At 41.2% G+C, this 20,102-nt stretch overlaps 2 protein-coding genes across 2 annotated transcripts; one reads left to right on the top strand and one right to left on the bottom strand.

The window, feature by feature from the left end:
• Window positions 1–460: 460 nt before the first annotated feature.
• On the top strand, window positions 461–6,528 carry LOC142621833 (laccase-15-like). The gene is made up of 7 exons (XM_075795201.1): window positions 461–613; window positions 879–1,030; window positions 2,505–2,749; window positions 3,821–3,946; window positions 4,082–4,670; window positions 5,627–5,979; window positions 6,073–6,528. Exons 1-7 carry the CDS (start codon window positions 509–511, stop codon window positions 6,204–6,206), a joined length of 1,704 nt encoding a protein of 567 aa, XP_075651316.1. The 5' UTR covers window positions 461–508; the 3' UTR covers window positions 6,207–6,528.
• Window positions 6,529–12,168: 5,640 nt separating this feature from the next.
• LOC142625604 (uncharacterized) lies at window positions 12,169–12,627 on the bottom strand. The gene is made up of 2 exons (XM_075799262.1): window positions 12,486–12,627; window positions 12,169–12,380 (listed from the first exon to the last, which is right to left on the bottom strand). The coding sequence occupies exons 1-2, from the start codon at window positions 12,625–12,627 to the stop codon at window positions 12,169–12,171; spliced, it is 354 nt and encodes a 117-aa protein (XP_075655377.1).
• Between the last annotated feature and the right edge of the window lie 7,475 nt (window positions 12,628–20,102).

The following is a 20,102-nucleotide window of genomic DNA, read 5'->3' on the forward strand; positions in this document are numbered from 1 at the left end:
TAAATAAAAGAGAGGGTAGTCGGCCATTTTACCGAAGAAAAAAATGGAAAAATGAAAAGAAAAAATAAAAACTAACAGAAAGTAGATGTTTCGAATTTTTAGATGTTTCTCTCATACGCAACAAGAAATATCATTTGACCTAAAAATTATTTAAGAGACAATGTAGATCTTAATCCCATTAATTAATTGCAAAGTGTCTCGATTAAGCGTCATTTAGTATGTAAAAAAAATCAGCTTTCCTCATCATAAAAAATTAGATGGCCCACGGCTAATAAAAAGGAATCTTAGTAATGATGCGTGTTTTTATGAAGGTTACAGGGAGCAGGCACATGTACAAACCCCATGTTTTTCGCATGAGTTTCAAAACATAAACATTTTATATTATTTTCGGTGGCAAGATTAGTAGGCTATAAATAGGTCCTAATGTCACGTTGACAGTCACACAAATAAAAACGCCAGAAACAAAGAGTGATTTTTCTTTGTTAATTTGGTAAGAATTGATAGAGAAATGGGACTAAAGAATATGAGTTTGATCCTAGGATTTTTGGGGTTTGTTTTTCTGCAAGGTTTGCTCGTTTGCACTGCTTATAATGTCCACCACTATAGTTTTATTGTAAGTTTCCTCTATATTCTCGATCCTTGTAAAACTTTTCGGACACAAACCTTATGAAGTGTCCATCATTATTAGTATTAGATTAAGTCTCTTATATATTCATTATGGAAAAGTGGTGATTATTTTTATTTTTCTATGTAAAACCACCCGTCAGTAATGATCTATATATATTGGTAAGGGACCAGAAGAATGTGGTTGAAACCTTTCTTTATTTTTTTTTTCATCTTATGGTATTTGATTCAAATAATTTACATTCTGGTTGCAGGTGAAGAACACATTTTTTGAAAGGCTTTGTAGCAACAAGACAATGCTTACTGTAAACGACAGCTTCCCTGGACCAACAATTCATGTCCGCAAAGGCGATAGGGCTTATATTAATGTCCACAATGAAGCAAGTTATGGTGTCACTATTCACTGGTGATGGCTCTATCTCTCTCTCTCTCTTCACACTGTATAGACCATCAAACCAATTTTTTTTTTTTTTTTTTTAAAACAACAACAACTTACTTTTAATATTGCATTTGGGTTTTTGTTTTTTGTTTTTTTAGAAGAGGACTATTTTTTTTATTAAAATTTTATTTGGTGAAAGAACAGTAGAAAAATGAGATTCTAAAAAGTTATACATAAAGATTTTATTTTATTTAAAATGTATTCTCATGCATGTTGGATCAAACTAACATTTGAAGCGATGGGTCCTTCATACATGTTCGGTTTGACTTCTCCCTAACTCCTAAAGACAAAGTAGAGATTTGATTCCAAATTAGCAAAGTTATACTCCATATGAAATATATTTGAATTTAACAGTTAAAAGTTTGTAAAAGAATTTTAAAAAATAGACTAAACTAAACTTGTAAATTAAATTTATTTGTTTATATATAAATTTGCACAAAATAGGAAACAAATTATTGCATAGAGAAGAATTGTTATCAATTTTGAAAGGAAATTGCATTGTTCTTTTATTTTTGTATATCAAAAGTATTGCTTCTATTTTCTTTCTTCTTCTTCTTCTTTTTCTGTTTACCATAAAATGAAATAGAAAGAAAAAAAAAATCACTGATTTCACTGTATCTAAACCTATGGTTCCATAATAATAGCCAATTAATATATATTTTGTAGAGTCAATAGAATTTCAACCAATGGTTTCATGATAATTGTTTATTAAAAAGTTTACTAATTGAGTTAACTAGAATCCACTTCAATAAATTATTAGTTATTATTGTTTATTTTTGGATGGCCGGGGGCAGTTCCCCTATTGACCTAAGGGCTTCTCCATTAGCCACTTTTAGAGTCTGTTTAGGAATAACTTTTTTAGTTAAAACTAAAAAGTTTTTATTGAAAGTACTGTAGATAAAGTTAAAAACTAGCCAAAATAATACAGTAAGACTCATTAATAGTACCAAAAAGTGTAATGAGACCCAGAATAGTAGCAAGAATAAGCTATATAGTAAAAAAATTTACCTTATTAAGCCAGTTTCAAACGCAACCTTAAAAATACAAAAGAAATAGAAAGAAAGTGATACATATATGCATGCCGATGACATTATTCGATTACCATGCTATAAATAATAATGATGGGCTCAAGTTTCATCCAAGAAAATGTCATAAACATTCTGCTTTTTAACTAAACAACAAAATTATATAACATTTGTCAAGACATTAGAGTCTTATAGTTAAATGATATTATCTCAATTTCCTAATGAGGATAACTTGGGTTCATATTCACCTCCCTTACTTATTGTAAAAAATAATAATAATAAAATAAAGTCATGTAGATATACAACTTTTACATTAGTTATCAATACAACAGTGCATGATATGATGTGTCATCTAGTGTTCATCAAAAAATACCATAAAAACTCATGAATACTTTTAACTTTTTTTTTTTTTACAGGCATGGAGTGAAACAACCAAGAAATCCATGGTCTGATGGTCCTGAGAACATTACACAATGTCCCATCAAACCTGGAAAAAATTTTACTTATGAGGTCATATTTTCAGATGAAGAAGGAACTCTGTGGTGGCATGCACATAGTGATTGGACACGTGCCACAGTCCATGGTGCCATTGTAATTTTACCTAAGGCCAAAACCACTTATCCATTTCCCAAGCCTGCTGCAGAACAAGTACTCATACTTGGTAAGAGCAATGCTAGGGAAACAATTTTTTTTTTTCACTACACAATCTGGTGACAAGTAATGATTGGAACAAAATTACTTTAATATGAATCCACCACTAACATTAATTTTGCTTTGCACCAATTATAACAAGCAATGTCAGCATTTGAAAAAAAAAATTGTGAAAAATTTTGAAAACTTCCCCTTATATATTTCAAAACTGGTCCAATAACTCTACGCCAAACCCAAACGTGTTAATAGCATATAACATATACATGCCTTAATAATTGGGAAATTTTGAGGGGTAGGGTGAATTTTTGTTTGGGAAGACTAGACTATATTATCATAATTGAGTTAATATACATGTCTACATGAATGCATACGCATATGTAAGTGTTTGTTTAAAAATATTAGAACATATTATGAAATTGTCATAAATTTGTAAACAATAAAGATATATATTTCTTAATTTAAGAAATAACTATTATATATAACAAAAATGCAATCAAATAATTTTTACACATAAATAACCATTTCATTACATAATCTATTAATGTATATCAAACATATCCTAAAATTAGTACATTCATTCTACCCTGCCTTTATTTCTCCTCCCATCGTCCTTTGTCCCAAGCATATATATATAGCTTTATTTTCATTTTATAAGATGATTTTTGCTTAATTGAAAGTTCCAACCTTTTGAATATTTGAATTTAAAGTATCTAATTTTTTTAAGGACTCGTAGTTTTCAAGGAGCGGTTAAAAATTAAGAAAATTTAATTAATTATTTATAGTCTTTTATATGAGGGATTAATAGATTTTTTTTATTATTTTAAATTGCCTAGTTCTGCCCTTGCATGTCCTAGCTATCTAAAATCTAAAGTGAAGTATTATAGGAAATTATTGTTCCACGTTATTTTATATAAACTTTGTGCACTCAATGTTTATATTTTCACATTAGGTGTTCAAGTTTTTCAAGAATGTTCATATATAACACATGATTACAAATAATATGGACAGAAACGGTATAAAGAGAGTCCAACAATCAAAGCCCAAGAATTATATGCCTAAATCTTAACCTTGCATGTTGCAGGGGAATGGTTCAAGGGAGATGTGAAAGAGATAATAGATAATGCCACAGCAACCGGCGGTGATCCAACACTATCAGATGCTTACACTATCAATGGACAACCAGGATTTCCAAACAATTGTTCTAATGGTATGAAATAACAATTTATACTAAAAATGTTATTACTTAATGAAATGATCTTGTAGTTGTCAGCTAATATTGGTCAGCAATGTAAGTGAAAAGAACTTGTACATCATTTTCTGATCATTATATTTCATGATGCAGATACTTCATATAAACTTACAGTTGAGTATGGAAAAACATATCTTCTCCGTCTAGTAAACGCAGTGATGAATGAAGAAATGTTCTTTGGAATCGCCAAACACAACTTCACAGTTGTGGCGCATGATGGTGCATACATAAAGCCCGTAACCACAAGTTACATCATGATAACCCCAGGACAAACAATGGATATTTTGCTCACAGCAAACCAGTCTCCAAGTCAATATTACATAGCTGCTACTCCTTTCTTTGACTCCAATGCTCCATTTGATAGTACCAATACATCAGCTATTCTTCAGTACACAGGCAATTATACACTTCCATCCTCTATTCCCTATCCGACCCTTCCTAATGTCACAGACAAGGATGCTGCAGACAACTTCACAACTCGCATAAGATCTTTGGCAAATGCTGAACACCCAATTAATGTGCCCAAAAATATCACCACACGAATTTTCATCGCAGTTTCTGTAAACCAAATACTTTGTGCTAATGCGTCGTGTGGGGGTCCAAGTGGTAATAGGCTAGCTGCAAGCTTAAATAACGTAAGTTTTGTGACCCCATCCATTGACGTACTACAAGCATACTACAGGTACTACACCACTCTGTTTTATTTTTTCTCTCTTCCCCTTTTTTTTTTATTTTTTTTAACAAAATATTTTACCGAGAATGCTTAAAGTACAAGCATGAAAAATATAATATATTAAATTAAATTATTGCTAACACTTAGGTACAGTAAATTAGATTTCCAAGTTAAATTCAACATCTGACTATATTAAATTTAATTATCTTTATGAAAGAAAATAATATTTGTGTTTTAGTAGTTAATATAATCATGTATATATTTGAATTTAATTGAGAAAATTAATATAATATATCTAAGGAGGTATTGTAATTTGTAGAGAATTTTTAAATTTTATTTGCTCTAGCATGAAATGATTATATGCAAAAGTACTAATAATAATAATAAGAAAAGAACAAAATGATTTCACGAGGAGCTGTAGAAATCACTTTTCTTTTTTAGCAAATAATAGTATAGTATCTAGGATCTGTTTGAATAGAACTTATTGTTGAAAACTGAAAACTAAAAACACTGTAGTAAAATAATTTTTAAATGTGTGAATAATATCGTGGAACCCATTTTTAATATTTTTTTCTGAATAAAGTGCTTGTGGGTCCCATGAACAGTGCATGAACCGTGCACTGTCTCCTAAAAGCTGTTGCACGTGGATCAAAAAAAAAGAGAAAACGCAAAACGTAGAAGCTAGATAATCCTATCTAAACAGATACCTAGTCCCATAAATCTCACTTCTAGGAGAATGTGCAAGTATCACTAAATTATAAAATGATTTCAAATTTTTTTTTTTTGAGAATCAAAATGATTGTAACTTAAGCTTGTTAATGAAAATTACCTAGGGCCTATTTGGTGACATAACTCAAACAACAATTTTTATTGTATAAATACCACAACAAGTATTTTCACAACACTTAAATAACGTTACTAAAAATCTCTTATCAACAAACCCTAATTTTTGAAACTGTACACAGGAACTTGACAGGCGTTTTCGGAAGTAATTTCCCGAGTCAGCCACCCTATATTTTTAACTTCACAGGAGATGTGGGTAATAATACGTTATACCCAAGCCAAGGGACAAAGGCAAGATTAATAAATTATGGGGAAGCAGTGGAAATAGTGTTCCAAGGGACAAACGTTGGGAATGCAGAGAATCACCCAATGCATTTACATGGTTTTAGCTTCTATTTGGTTGGGACAGGTTATGGAAATTTCAATGCTACCTCTTCCCCAAGTACTTACAATCTGAATGATCCACCAGAAGTTAACACCATTGGAGTTCCTAAGAATGGATGGGCTACAATCAGATTTTTTGCTAATAATCCAGGTAATCTCTCTCTCTCTCTCTCTCTCTCTCTCTCTCTCAAAATATAATTAGTGTACCACTTTTTTGATAACATGGATGATATCTATTTTTCAGGGGTGTGGTTTATGCACTGTCATTTGGAAAGGCACGCAAGCTGGGGTATGGACACGGTCCTTATTGTGAAGAATGGAACCACCGCGGAAACAAGCATTCTGCCACCTCCAACTAATTTGCCTACTTGTTCATAGTTTGGAAAATATTTGCATTCAATCTCTAAGGACTCGTAAAATGGCAAGTGACTTGGATTTGGTCTTTCAAGAAACATTCATTTGATGAAGTAATTTTACAGTCAAGATGCTTTGAATAATGTCTGTGCGTGATACTTCCAAAAAAATGTTTGAGTCATTTGTGTTGTATTCTATTAATTGGCAGGAATTGAAGAATAAAATTTAAAATTCTCAAATGTTAAGAAAATAGTTTGAGAAGTCTTATTATAGTCCATGGTTCAAAATGAATTTTAAAAGAAAAAAATAACTATAGTGTAATCACTCATGTCTTCTATCTTTTTATCTACATAATGTTGGAGTGAGTGTGTTTTAAACACTTAACATTTGCTTTGTATCCCACATTGGTTAGGAATAAATCTTGTTATGAGTTTGTAAGGTTTTGCATATCTTAGGTGGTAAGTTAGAACACAATGGGCTAGGTGTTGGCTTGGGCTTGGCTTGGGTTTTTTACATTATTCTTGGGCCTCACTTTTTCTCTTACTTTCTTTTAGCCCAAATTTGATTTGATTTTGTTATGTCTGTTGGTGAGCTTTTGAGCAACCCGTTGGGCATTTAATAAACAGCCCGTTGGGCATCAAATCTACATAATAGCCGTTGGAGAACTAGTCCTTTATTCAGCCCACTTATCTTCCTTTAGTTGGCATATAAGAAACCCTGTTTCATTTTCTTTTCTCTTTAGCTTTTAGCCTTGCTGTGGCCACTCTCCTTCCTCTGTTCAGCCCTAAACTTTCTGCTCATCTCCACACAAAAAATTTCAGCTTCTAAATTTTTAGTTTTATGGAAAGGCAATTAAGGTTGTTCCTAATTCTTCTTGTTTGAGTGTGTGATCAACTTGAAGAAATTACTATAGTCTAATATTGGGGGGTTGTTTAGCCAAGAGAACTATTCACACCGAGTTCTACTCCGGGTGGCACGAATCAACCTTTAAAGACAATGCATTTTGCATGATTCTATAGTTTATGAGATCTTTCTAACTCTATCTATTTAATTTTTGTCATTACTAATTTTTTAGGGTTTGTATTGTTGAATCAAAACTTGTTTATTTAGCCATATTTTCCAACACATGTGTGTGTGTGTGTGTGTGTGTGTGTATAGTTGGATGTCATTCAAGAAAAAAAAAAGGGCTAATTACCATTTTAGTTTCTAACATTTTTCCTACATCAAAAATGATAATTAACCCCTAAATGTTAGAAACTAACATTGTGCTATATTACCATCACACACCCTTGGTGCAATTATCACTTTACGAGTATAAATATTTTTAGAGTGTGGGGTGTAGGGGCAAGGGCCGGGGTTCACACAGATATACACTTATATTAGCTTAACGTAGATTTTCTATCTTGTATCACAAAATAAAATAAACTAAAAAAACATTGTGCTAGATTGCCCTATGTTTCAAAATAATTCTTAATGTTTCAAACGGTTTAGCTTCCTTACATATTCCTAAAATAACTGTGCAACCCAAAGTAAAGCTGCTGGGCCTCGAAGGAGTTTGGGCTCACAATCTATTTGTATAGTGGGCTTTTGGATTTCCTACCACGGATGGTGTTATGCTCGGCTGCCCCGTTTACTGAGTCTCCCCTCTTTTCCCACTAACTCTCCCCTTTCTTCCTTGGGGAGAATTGATATTGCTCTGTCTAGTCTTTTCCCTCTGAAATAGCCAACCCCCTCAACTGAATCTTCTTTGCCTATTTATAGCCAAGCTTAGTGGAATGGTCATGATTATTCCCCTAGTGGGTGGAAGGAGAAGTCCAATATTATTACCTATAAGTGGGGGTTTAGTTAGGAGTGGGAGGAAATGAGAGTGGCATTGGAATTGGCTCCACCACTGGGTTTGATGCTCGGCAGGCGCGTTCCCTAGGCAATGGAAGGGAGGTCCAATACCGTTTCATCTAAGTGGATGTTTGGTGGCGGGAAGGAGAAAATGATAATGGCATTGGGACCAACCCCGCATGTAAGTTCTGTGCTCGGTAGGGGCACATCACAGGCTGCTTTTGGCACTTCGAGCTCAAACCTCTTAGACGGCACGTGCATTACCATGTGTGATCAGCGCGGGGCTCTTATAAGAGTTAGTCTTCATGGGTCTTAAGGCAATTGGGCTTGACAGAGGGTGAGCCCTGTACAATAGCCCCCCTTGATTCATGCTCTGCTTCAAGCGATGAATCAAGGATCCTGGGCAAGTCGTAGTGATGGCTTCTCGTGGATGTATACTCTCAGTACATGGCCAGGGTGATCGTCTTAGCGGATTTCACGAAAATGGCGCTATATCAGGTCGTCACGACAGTAATTAATATTTGGTAGTTGGCGAACCGCCCGACAGTTCGTGAACCGTGCCCACGTGTGTGGGGGGTTATCCAAGAAAGGGATTTGGGAGGGTTTATTTTTCCCGTCCCTGGCCTCATTAAATGCTTCAAAGTTCTATAAATAGCCCATTTTGGACTCCTTTTTCACTTTTCGCGTTTCTCTTGCTCCCCATCCCTCCTTTGCCGAGCATTCTTCTCTTGCGTAAAAACCTCCTCAGTTCTACACTCCCTAGAGCCCCAAGTAAGTTCTTTCTACCTTTCTTTCCCTTTCGATTCTCTTCCATTTTATACTCTAGGAATGGGGTTTTCTCACTTACTTACCCCTGCGGCTGCCTTAGCTAGTTTTAGAAAGACCTTTGGCGTCCCAGGGAACGTCGACGTTGCGTATTGTAATGTGGGAAACCTCGAACTTTAGAGGGCTGCTGACTCCAACACAGCGTTCTTCCCGCTGATGTCGATACTCAAGAGTGGGGTTAGGTTCCCTGTAGACCCTCTCGTAATAGGTACCCTAGGGTTTTACGGCCTATGCCCTGACCAGTTTCACCCCAACTTTTATAAGGTTGTTAGCTGTGTCATCCGATTAAACCACATGTTCGGGCTACAGTTGAACCAGCACGACATAAATTTCATGTATAACTTTTCCCGTGGTTATTACTTGAAAACTAGAGATACACGAGTCTGGCTTATATCCTACCTGCCCGACTCTAATAGGAACTTGGCCGAAGAGTTCGTTCGGGTGCGTGGTAACTGGCATGCCAGTGAGCTTCTTTGCCCACTCTCACCACGTGAAGTTGGTCGGTACCAACAATCCCCATTTGATTTGTTCTTGCATCTTATATATATATATATATAGCTGATCGGTTTGTTCTCGGACTTGTTACAGAATCCAGAAGGTTCTTCCCAGACAATCGAGTTATACACGCGCGAGACCTCAACTTCGTTCTTAGGTCGGAGATCTTCGTGCACGACGATGGGCAACTTAGGGCGTCTCATTTGATCCTCGACGTCAACCTTGTGTACACCACTTGGCAAAACTTCGGCCAGGCGCTTTTGGTAGACAGTCCGCTCCTGTCGTACATCGACGTGCGGTACAAGACATTCCTTCCCCCCGGGCTCACCATAGGCGAGGCTCGAGGAAGTGGCCCGTGCTATACCACTGCAGACGACATCACACTGGTGAGGGACGGTTCTCCCGAGCGCGTGTCCTAGAGTCATCGGAGGCACGAAGTGATCGGACAACCAGTGGACGCTGCCCCCTTTACCGAGGAACCAGCTGTCGACCAAGCGGAGAGAATGGTGAAGCATAGGGAGATGACCCTTTCTCGGTTCATTCCTAGCGCCGTTCTTGCGGCTCAAACTCAATCCCCAAAAAGAGCGAGTCAAACTCCTCCCGCGGGCGAAAACAGGAAGAGAAAAAGGGTTGCCGAGAATAACCCTCCTGTCCCGGGTGACGCTTTACTGAAGACCCCTCCCCGTGCAACGGGCGGTTCCAAGCTTCCGGAGGGGCCGATGGTCACACCCCCTGCGGTTCAGGTTGGAACCAAGGTGGCATCCTCTTGCCGACAAGTGGTCAGTTGGCAGCACACCTTCTGGTTAGGTGACGAGTGCTTGCTAGAAACTGCTAGCGTTCGGCTATGGGACAAGGGTGCAGGGGGCGAGTGGCCCAAAGTTTGGCGCAGGGCCTCATGCTGCCCGAGGATGTCCATTACTATATACAGGGCGATGATAAGACACTTGCCACGCGACTACAATGGCATTCCATCGTGGTAACGCTCTATTCCCCTTAACTGTGTGCATTGTACTGAGTGGTCTTCTCTTTTCTTTTTTAATTTCACCATTTGGATACTATTCTATCTCCAGGCCGCGCAGATGACCAGCATTGTGACCGGGTGGTTGAAGGATGTGGCCGAGGCCCTGGAGGGGGAAAAGGCGCTAAAGGCTATTGCTGAGGCCACGGCCAGGGAGAAAGGGGAGGCTACCGCGGCGTCGGAGAGGAAAGCAGTAGATGTCGAGAACGCCCGGCAGGCCACTGAGGTAAAGCTAACCTTCCTGGAGGCGAAGCTAGGGGAAACCGAGCTTAAGTTAGCGACGGTGGACAGCTTGAGTCTAACCCAAGTTAATGAAATCGCTAGCCTGAAGGAGTTCCTCGAAGCCTGCGAGGAAAAGTGGTACAATGTCGGCTTCTCGGATGTTGAAAACTCCGCGGAGCCGATCATTCACCAAGCTCGGCACCATGGCTTCGGGGAGGGATGGTTAGCTGCCCTTCAGGCGATAGGGGTGGCCGTAAACTCTCCACTGTGGAACCCCGAGCAGATCCCTTACCCGACCCCTCCTCCCCCTGCCATTTAGAGTCGGGCCGAGGCTTCAAACGAGGAGGAGACTCCGAGTATGATCGACCTCGTGCGGGATATTGACACTCATATGGAGGCAGCTAACCCGAAGGTTACAAGCAACATTCGCGCTAGGGCCGAGGCTGCACCAGACCAAGTCCCACCGATAACTGTGAGTGGAACTAAACAGCCTATTCTCCGCCCACACCAGCCGACCCTGCCGTTTGATAATCCAACCTTTCTTTGTATCTTTTTTTTTCTTTTTGTTTTATTACTGTTATTATTTTTTCTTTGATGTTTGAAGAGCTTAAATCGCCGGGCTGTGGCGATGGAACAATTTCCCTGTCTTCCAGACAGTTATAACTAATGTCTTTTAAATATCGTTGTTTCAATATATGCCGTTTAAATGCCGCTTGTACTTCTCTATTGCTTGCTTGATAATCGCCGATCCTATACGCGATTATTCTCTTAGTGTTAATGTCGTTGGTAAATGCCATCATACCTTGCTTTCTCACTTTTGATTGCCAAGAGTAGCCCCTTTGAATTCAAGCCGTAGGGGCTTATGTTACTGGACGCCCAGCGTAAGTGAACAGGTCCCTTTACCTATATGAGACTAGCATAAGGTTTTCACCTACTCGGTGATAGGAATCGGACCGAGGGCAGGTCTCTGTCCTTAGATAAAAATAGCGTGAGGTTTTCACCTCCTCGGTGATAGGGCTTGGACCGAGGGTAGGTTTCTATCCTTAGACAGAAATAGCGTAAGGTTTTCACCTGCTCGGTGGTAGGGCTCAAACCGAGGGCAGGTTTCTGTCCTTAGATAGAAATAGCGTAAGGTTTTCACTTGCTCGGTGATAGGGCTCAAATCGAGGGCATGTTTCTGTCCTTAGATAAAAATAGCGTAAGGTTTTCACCTGCTCGGTGATAAGGCTCGAACCGAGGGCAGGTTTTTGTCCTTGCCGTGGATGAGTTGCCTTTACCCTCGTGATTCTCTTTATAATTCTTGCCTGGCGATAATAACTTGAAATAAGAAAAGGGGGATAGCTGAATCAATGTCTTCGTATTAAACATGCAGTAATGCCAGATTACATCAGGTTTATATCTTTGGAGGGTGTCCGGTCACTGATAAAAATTTTTCAAATTGCGAACATTCTATGGCCGGTGGAGCAATTTTTCCTCCAAATCCTCTAGATAGTATGCCCCCGATCCAGCAATAGCAGTCACACGGTAGGGACCCTCCCAGGTGGGAGCTAGCTTTCCCACACTCGTCTCTCGCATATTCCCTACTACCTTTCAGAGTACCAGATCTCCCGCGGCAAACTCCCTCCTTCTGACAGCTCTATTGTACCTCCAGGTAAGCTTCTGTTGATACTTTGCCAGCCAAATGGTGGCCACATCTCGGTGTTCCTCCAGCAAGTTCAGCTCCTTTGCCATCAACTCCTCGTTCTCGTCAAAAGTGAATCCCGCAACTCGGGCGCTACACAAGTTTACTTCAGTAGGGATGACTGCCTCCGCCCCGTAAGTTAGAGAGAACGGTATTTCTCCCGTGGATCCCCTCGGGGTGGTTCGGTATGTCTATAGGACACTTGGCAACTCCTCAGCCCATCTACCCTTGGCGCCCTCCAATCTTTTCTTTAGGCTGCTCACGATAGCCATGTTTGTCGCTTCTGCCTGGCTGTTACTCTGCGGGTAGGCTGGTGTGGAGTATCGATTCCAGATACCAAAGCTCTCGCAAAACTCCTGGAAAGCCATACTGTCGAACTGCAGGCCATTGTTTGATATTAAAGATTTCGGCACGCCGAACCTTGTTATAATGTTCCTCCATACGAGTCTCTTAACGTCAACGTCTCAGATGTTGGCCAATGCCTCAGCCTCTGCCCACTTTGTGAAATAGTCTACTGCCACCAGCACGAACCTTCGGTTGCCCGTTGCTTGGGGAAATAGCCCGACTATATCCAGCCCCCAGTGGGCGAATGGCCACGAGCTGCAAACTGGATTCAAGTTCTCGGCCGGTTGGTAGATCATCGGCGCGTGACCCTGACACTGTTCACATCTCTGAGCATACTCGGTGGCTTCCTTCCTCATATGCGGCCACCAAAAACCCTAGGTCATTGCTCGGTGCGCCAGCGAGCGTCCCCCTACGTGGCTACCGCAGACTCCCTCGTACAGTTCGACTAACAGTTCTTTAGCCTAGCTGGGGCGAAGGCACTGCAGATATGGCCCTTCGAATGATCTGCGATATAGCTTCTGATCGGCAGATAACCAGTACCGAGCGAAAGTTCGCCGTACTCTGGCTGCCTCTTTCTCATCTTCCGGGGTTCGATCTTCTGAAAGGAAGTCGATGATTGGATCCATCCAGCACTTCTCGGCTTCAGTGACCTGTATAATCAATGCCCTGGCGGCAATACTCAGCTCGGGCACCAACTTCACCCTTATCAACCGAGGTACCTCGTCAGCTATTAATGATGCTAGAGTTGCCAACGAGTCGGCGTGCCGATTCTGTCCCTGGGCTATCCGTTCAATCTTTGACTATCACAAAGTTTCCCATCATCTGCTTTGTTAGCTGCAAATATTCTATCATCCGGGGATCCTTGGCCTCAAAGTTCCCTTAGACCTGACTTACTACGAGGAGGGAGTCCGAGTATACTTCCACCTCCTTTGCCCCCAGATCCATGATAACCCTTAGTCCTGCCAGCAGAGCCTCATATTCGGCCTCATTATTAGAAGCCCTGAAGCCTAACCTGAATGAGTGTTCTAGCTTCAGATCTTCCGGGGTGATGACCACGATCCCTGCCCCTGCTCCAGCTGTATTGGACGCTCCATCCACAAACACCTTCCATGGCTTGAATTCTACCACACAGGTTATGTCCGTACCTCTTGGCGAGAACTTGGCAATAAAATCCACAAGTACCTACCCCTTCACTGAGCTCCTCGGCTTGTATCTGATGTCGAAGGAGCCCAGCCGAGTCCCCCACTTGGCTATCCTCCCCGTAAAGTCAAATCTCCTCAACAATGACTGGAGTGGGTACTCGGTCAAAACATGGACTGTGTGGGCCTAAAAATAATGGGGTAATTTTCGGGTGGAATGCACGAGTGCCAGCACCAGTTTTTCCAGTGGTAAGTACATGGTCTCCGAGTCGACTAGCGTCTTGTTGATGTAATAAACCGGGAGCTATACACCGTTATCCCTCAATAGTACGATGCTCACTGCATGCTCGGATACTAAGAGGTACATATACAAGTCTTCTCCCGGTTCTGGGGCTGACAACGTCGGTGCCCGGCCAAGGTAATCCTTTAGATCTTGGAAGGCCCTGTCACACTCCTCATCCCACTGGAACCCCTTCCACTTCTTCAGAAGTTGGTAAAAAGGCTGGCACCGATCAACGAACTTGGAAATAAATCGGTTAAGAGCAGCCAGCATACCAGTCAGCTTTTGAACCTCTTTCGGATTGCCCGGTAGTTTGAGATGTTTCACGGCTTCAATTGATCGGGGTTGACTTCTATCCCCCGTTCAGTAATCAAATAACCCAGGAACCTGCCGGATCCAACCCCGAATGCACACTTATCGGCGTTGAGGCGCAGTCGGTGTCATCGGAGTATCTCGAACACTTCTTTTAGGTCGCCAACGTGCCGTCCTTCTTGCTTGCTTTTTACCACCATGTCGTCAATGTATACTTCCACCGTCCATCCAATCTTATCCCTAAACATCCTCGTCATCAATCGTTGATAAGTGGCTCTCGCGTTCTTCAAACCGAACGGCATCACGGTATAGTGGTAGTTAGCATCGGGCGTTAAGAATGCCATCTTCTGCTGGTCCTCGGCGGCTAGGGAAATTTGGTGATAGCCCTAGAAAGCATCGAGGAAACTCATTCTCGGGTGCCCGCACGTAGCGTCCACCAATTGGTCGATTTTCTGCATCGGAAACGGATCCTTCGAACATGCTCGGTTAAGATCAGTAAAATCAATACAAACTTTCCACTTGCCGCTCTTCTTTTTCACAACCACCGTGTTTGCGAGCCATTCCAAAAAGAATGTTTCCTTTATGGCCCCCGCCTCTCTCAGCTTCCCCACTTCTTGTCTGACGGCTTCCACATGCTCCTTAGCAGACCTTCTCAGTCTCTATTTCTTGGAGGGGCATAGAGGATCCACATTCAACTTGTGAACTATGAACTCAGGGTCGACATCGGGCACCTCATATGAATTCCATGCAAACACGTCCACATTTTGTATGAGGAACAGTAGTAGCTACACCCTTTCCCCATCGTTCAAGCCTGCCCCTATCTGAAAACTCCTTTCACTTCCTGGTAAGATCTTTACGCTTACCAAATCCTCGGTAGCGTTGGTCCCCTCCATCTAAGGATGCTGCAATTGCTATAGGGGTGCCTTCTCGACTGATTCCTTCTTTTCTGTTTGTTTGATTGCCGCAGCTACCAAACACTGTCTGGCCACTTGCTGATCACCCCTTATTACTGTAATCCCTTCATCAGTTCGAAACTTGACTTTTACATGCAAGGTGGACGGCACAGCCCCTATGTCATGTATCTATAGCCTTCCGAATATTGCCGTGTACGGTGAGAAAGAGGCGACCACTACAAACGTCACCATTACCTCCTTGCCTCCCATGATAACTAAAAGCAAAATCTGCCCTTCTGGAATCACCATGTGCCCGTCGAATCCCATTAAAGGTGTATCATACCTGGACAAGTCCCCTTTTTTCAGGGCGAGCCTCCCATATAGGTTCGGGTACATTACATCTACGCCACTCCCTTGATCTATCATTATTCTCTTCACTATAAATCCCCTTATTCGGGCCATGACTATTAAAGCATCGTGGTGGGGCTGAGCAGTACCTTCCAGATCGTCGTCGTCGAACGCGATGGGTTGTCTGCTGTACCTCGGCTTCTTACCTGGGGGTTGTTCACTCGCGCTTCCTTTCCCTGACACCACAGTCAACACCTCTTTTGCTGTGGGTGCTCTAATCGCCTTGGGTGCAGCGTGGATGACCTCTATCACTCCCAAAGGGGGTGGGAGAAGGTTTCGACACAGCAGATCAGCATGTCCGGTCTCCTAATTCCCAGTCTCCACCAAAAACTCTTTCAAATGCCCCGCCTTCACCAACTGTTCCAGGTGATCTTTCAACACCCTACACTATTCGGTAGTGTGCCCTTTATCCCTGTGATAGGAGCAATACAAATTCTGGTTTCTCCTTGACAGGTCGCCCGCCATCCTGTTCGGCTGCTTAAAATACGGCTTATTTTTTATCTTATCAATGATGCGGTATACGGGCTCCTTGAACGTTGCATTGACTCCCCCAACCGCCGGGCCGGGCTCTTGAATTCTCAAATCCTTCCTGTGTCTGGGGTTCAAGCCGTTGTTCTGAGGATAACTGATTATCGGCTCCTTCCCTTTGGACTGCAGCCGATCATCTTCTAAGCGCTTGTACTCTTCGATACGCCTCATCAACTGCCTCATATCCTCCGGAGGCTTTAAGGTCAACGATTCTCTCAGCCCAGATTCTTCGAGTAGGCCCATCCGAAAAGTGCTCACCACAATCTTTTCATTACCCCCGTCAATCTCGTTGTGCAACTCCCAGTACCGATTGGCATAGTTGCGAAGGGTCTCTCCAGCCCCCATCTTCATTGATAACAACGTGTCCACGGACTGTAGCACCCGGCTGCAGGTCATGAACCACACTCTAAACTCCTGGATCAGTTTCGAAAAACTATGGATCGAGCCCTTCTTCAACCCATTGAACCACCTCGAGGGGAAAACCTTACACATCAATGCATCGTTATGGGAGTGTAAGGACATCATCTGAATATAGTCACTTACATGTTCTATTGGGTCTATCTTCCCAGTATGGGAATTGAACGGTGGGCGTGCGAACCGACTCGGCATAGGCGAGCTCTCGATATCTCTAGAGAATGGAGACCGAGCAGCTTGACGCAGTGCTCAGCTCATGGTATCCATGGCCGCATACTCTCGCGAGCGGTCACGGTGCCTACGAGACCCAGATTGATGAGATCCAGCCTCACGGAGATCCCCCACACTTACTGACCTTTCCCTTCATTCTCCCTGGTCCCTTCTCCTACGTCGGCCCTGTGCTTGCAACTCCAAATCCCTGACCACCCTGCGCAGGCACTTGAGCTCTTGGTCCCTCCGTTCAAGCTCCTAGTCTCTTCTATCAAGGCAATTGCGGCCCAAGGCGTTAGACATTGTCCGGAGGGTTTGGTACGACCCTTCTCCGGGCCCAGACTCTTCTACCTCCTCATGCCTTCTATCCTCCTGCCTTCTGTCCTCCTGCCTTCTCTCCATGTAGACCCTCGCGACGACCCTCCAATGCCGCTCTCTGCATGGCTTCTTTGTCCGCTTCTCAACATCTTTACGAGCGTGCCAAGATAGCACCACAGCTACGTAAGAGATCCCCACAGACGGCGCCAATTGTGCGACCCAAAGTAAAGCTGCTGAGCCTCGAAGGAGTTTAGACTCACAATCTATTTGTATAATGGGCTTTTGGATTTCCTACCACGGATGGTGTTATGCTCGGCTGCCCCGTTTACTGAGTCTCCCCTCTTTTCCCACTAACTCTCCCCTTTCTTCCTTGGGGAGAATTGATATTGCTCTGTCTAGTCTTTTCCCTCTGAAATAGCCAACCCCCTCAATTGAATCTTCTCTACCTATTTATAGCCAAGCTTAGTGGAACGGTCATGATTATTCCCCTGATGGGTGGAAGGAGGGGTCCAATACTATTACCCATAAGTGGGGGTTTAGTTGGGAGTGGGAGAAAATGAGAGTGGCATTAGAACTGGCTCCACCGCTGGGTTTGATGCTCAGTAGGAGCGTTCCCTAGCCAATGGAAGGGAGGTCCAATACCGTTTCATCTAAGTGGATGTTTGGTGGCGGGAAGGAGAAAATGATAGTGGCGTTAGGACCAACCCCGCATGTAAGTTCTGTGCTCGGCAGAGGTACATCACAGGCTGCTCTGGGCACTCCGAGCTCAAACCTCTTGGACGGCACGTGCATTACCATGTGTGATCAGCGTGAGGCTCTTATAAGAGTTAGTCTTCATGGACCTTAGGGCAATTGGGCTTGACGGGGGGTGAGGCCCGTACAATATCATTGTGGTTCCTTATATTTAGGGAAACATTATTCATTTCCCAAATACTTTTTTTTTTTTTTTGGTCCTCAGTATAGAGTTCATATAAATAAAAAAGAAGTGGCGTACATATGATTCTCGAGAAGGAGGAAGCAAATGTGGCATGTAGGTGATGGTTGAGGGAGGATGAAGGTGATGCTAGAACGATAAGAAGAGGGAGATGATGTCCACGAAGAAGATTGAGAGAGGGAGGTTTCATATAAGGGTCATCAAATAGCCCATGGCCCACGGCCCTACCTATAAACCCGGTAGCTCATCCGGCTAATGGGCGGCCTGGCCCGTTGTTATTGAGGCCCATGGGTAGCTCACTAACCCAATAGGTTAAATTGTGGGCTAGTTTTTATACCCATGGGCACCCGATGAGCTAATCCAGTAACCCAGCATGTTAGCCTAACCCGTTGCCTAGTCCAATAACTTAGAATTTATAACAAAAATATATAGGAGGAATTTTTTAAGAGAACTCACCCAACCACTAACATACTTAAAGTAATTGTGCTAAACTTAGTTTACTAAATATATATTTTTCTAGTAGTGTAGCAAATTTGAATCAACCATTTGATTTTTTTTTTATTAAAGATAAAAATAAAAAACTATTTGAAGCATTAATAAAAAAAAATTAAATAAGTTTCCATCAACAAATGAAAAAATTAATAGATTTGACTTTTTTAAAAAAATTGTAATTAAGTACTAAAATTCTTTGATTATTTCCTTTAAAAAAATAGATTTATTATTTTATAAAAATGAATTCTTTCTTTATAAAAATAATAATATAATATGCTCACACAATCCAATCGGTAGCCCATTAGGCCCAACCTAGTAACCTAACCCGCTAAAGACAAAATGGGCATTGTCCATGGGCAGGGTCGTAAGTTGGGGTTTCCTCTTTCGTCCCAGTCCGACCCGGCCCGTCAACTAATTAATAGCTCGTTATGTCTAACACATTATGCCCCTGGACCAAGTAAAAATGGGCTGGGCTGTTCGACCCGGCCCATTAATGACCCTTAGTTTCATATTTGGGAATAAAAGCCAAATTTTTAATTGATTTTTTTTAATTACAAAAAAAGATTACAAAGCGTTTACTTGACCACTCAAGTAGCACAAAATATCTCCGTGCATTAGCTTTTTCCATTGACCACTTTACAATAATAATTATTTTGATATTGTATGAGAAGGTTAAGATTTTTTTTTTTGAGAAAGAGAATGTTAAGAATTAAATTAACATATTCAAAACGTTAAAAATTATATTAACACATATAACAAATGTTATAGATTAAAATAATAATTAAAACAATTAGTCCACATACCTTTTCTTTGGCCCTAAAAGACCAATAGAACATCACATATATTAATCATACCTAATTAAGAAGATAAAAACAAAAGAAAAATAAAAAAGAATATCACATACTTATCCTGACAATGCTGATGTGCAAAAGAAACAAGCAGCAGCAAGAGAAAATGGCAAAAATAATTTTAAAGTAGACTGTATACCCCACACACGCACACACAATAAACGTTTGTGAATAGATAGATTTTTGTTGTTGTTGTTGACAAGAGTGTCTGAGTGTGAAAAGATTGATATTATTTATTTATTTATTTTGTTGTGTGGGGGAAAATCGAATATATTATAAACCAGAATGAGTGACAAAATGGACCCCTCCATTTACGGAATTGCAAAATAATTGTGCACGCATTCACATTTTTTATCAGACAAGGTTTACTGTTCGATTTGTGTAAGGATTTGACAGGGTATGGACTTTAAACAACGAGAATAAAGTTGTTTTTTTCTTTTGAGGAGGCATAAAAGGGCGTATGAGACCTGTTTGTATCATGGAAATACACTACACATAACAATTAACAATACAATACACATATTTCAGTGACCTTTCGGTGAATCCAGCTGGCATGCGTGATTATAGGATCTATGGGTATGTTTGTATAGAATTTATTTTTTTGAAATTAAAAATTAAAAACTGAAAACTGAAAACACTGTATCAGAATAATTTTTAAATGTATGAATAGTCCTGTGGGACCTATTTTTAATGAAAAAATTGTTGAAAAGTGAAATTTGTGG

This window comes from Castanea sativa, chromosome 1 (assembly GCF_040712315.1).
Source record: "Castanea sativa cultivar Marrone di Chiusa Pesio chromosome 1, ASM4071231v1".
NCBI classification, from domain to species: Eukaryota; Viridiplantae; Streptophyta; class Magnoliopsida; order Fagales; family Fagaceae; genus Castanea; species Castanea sativa.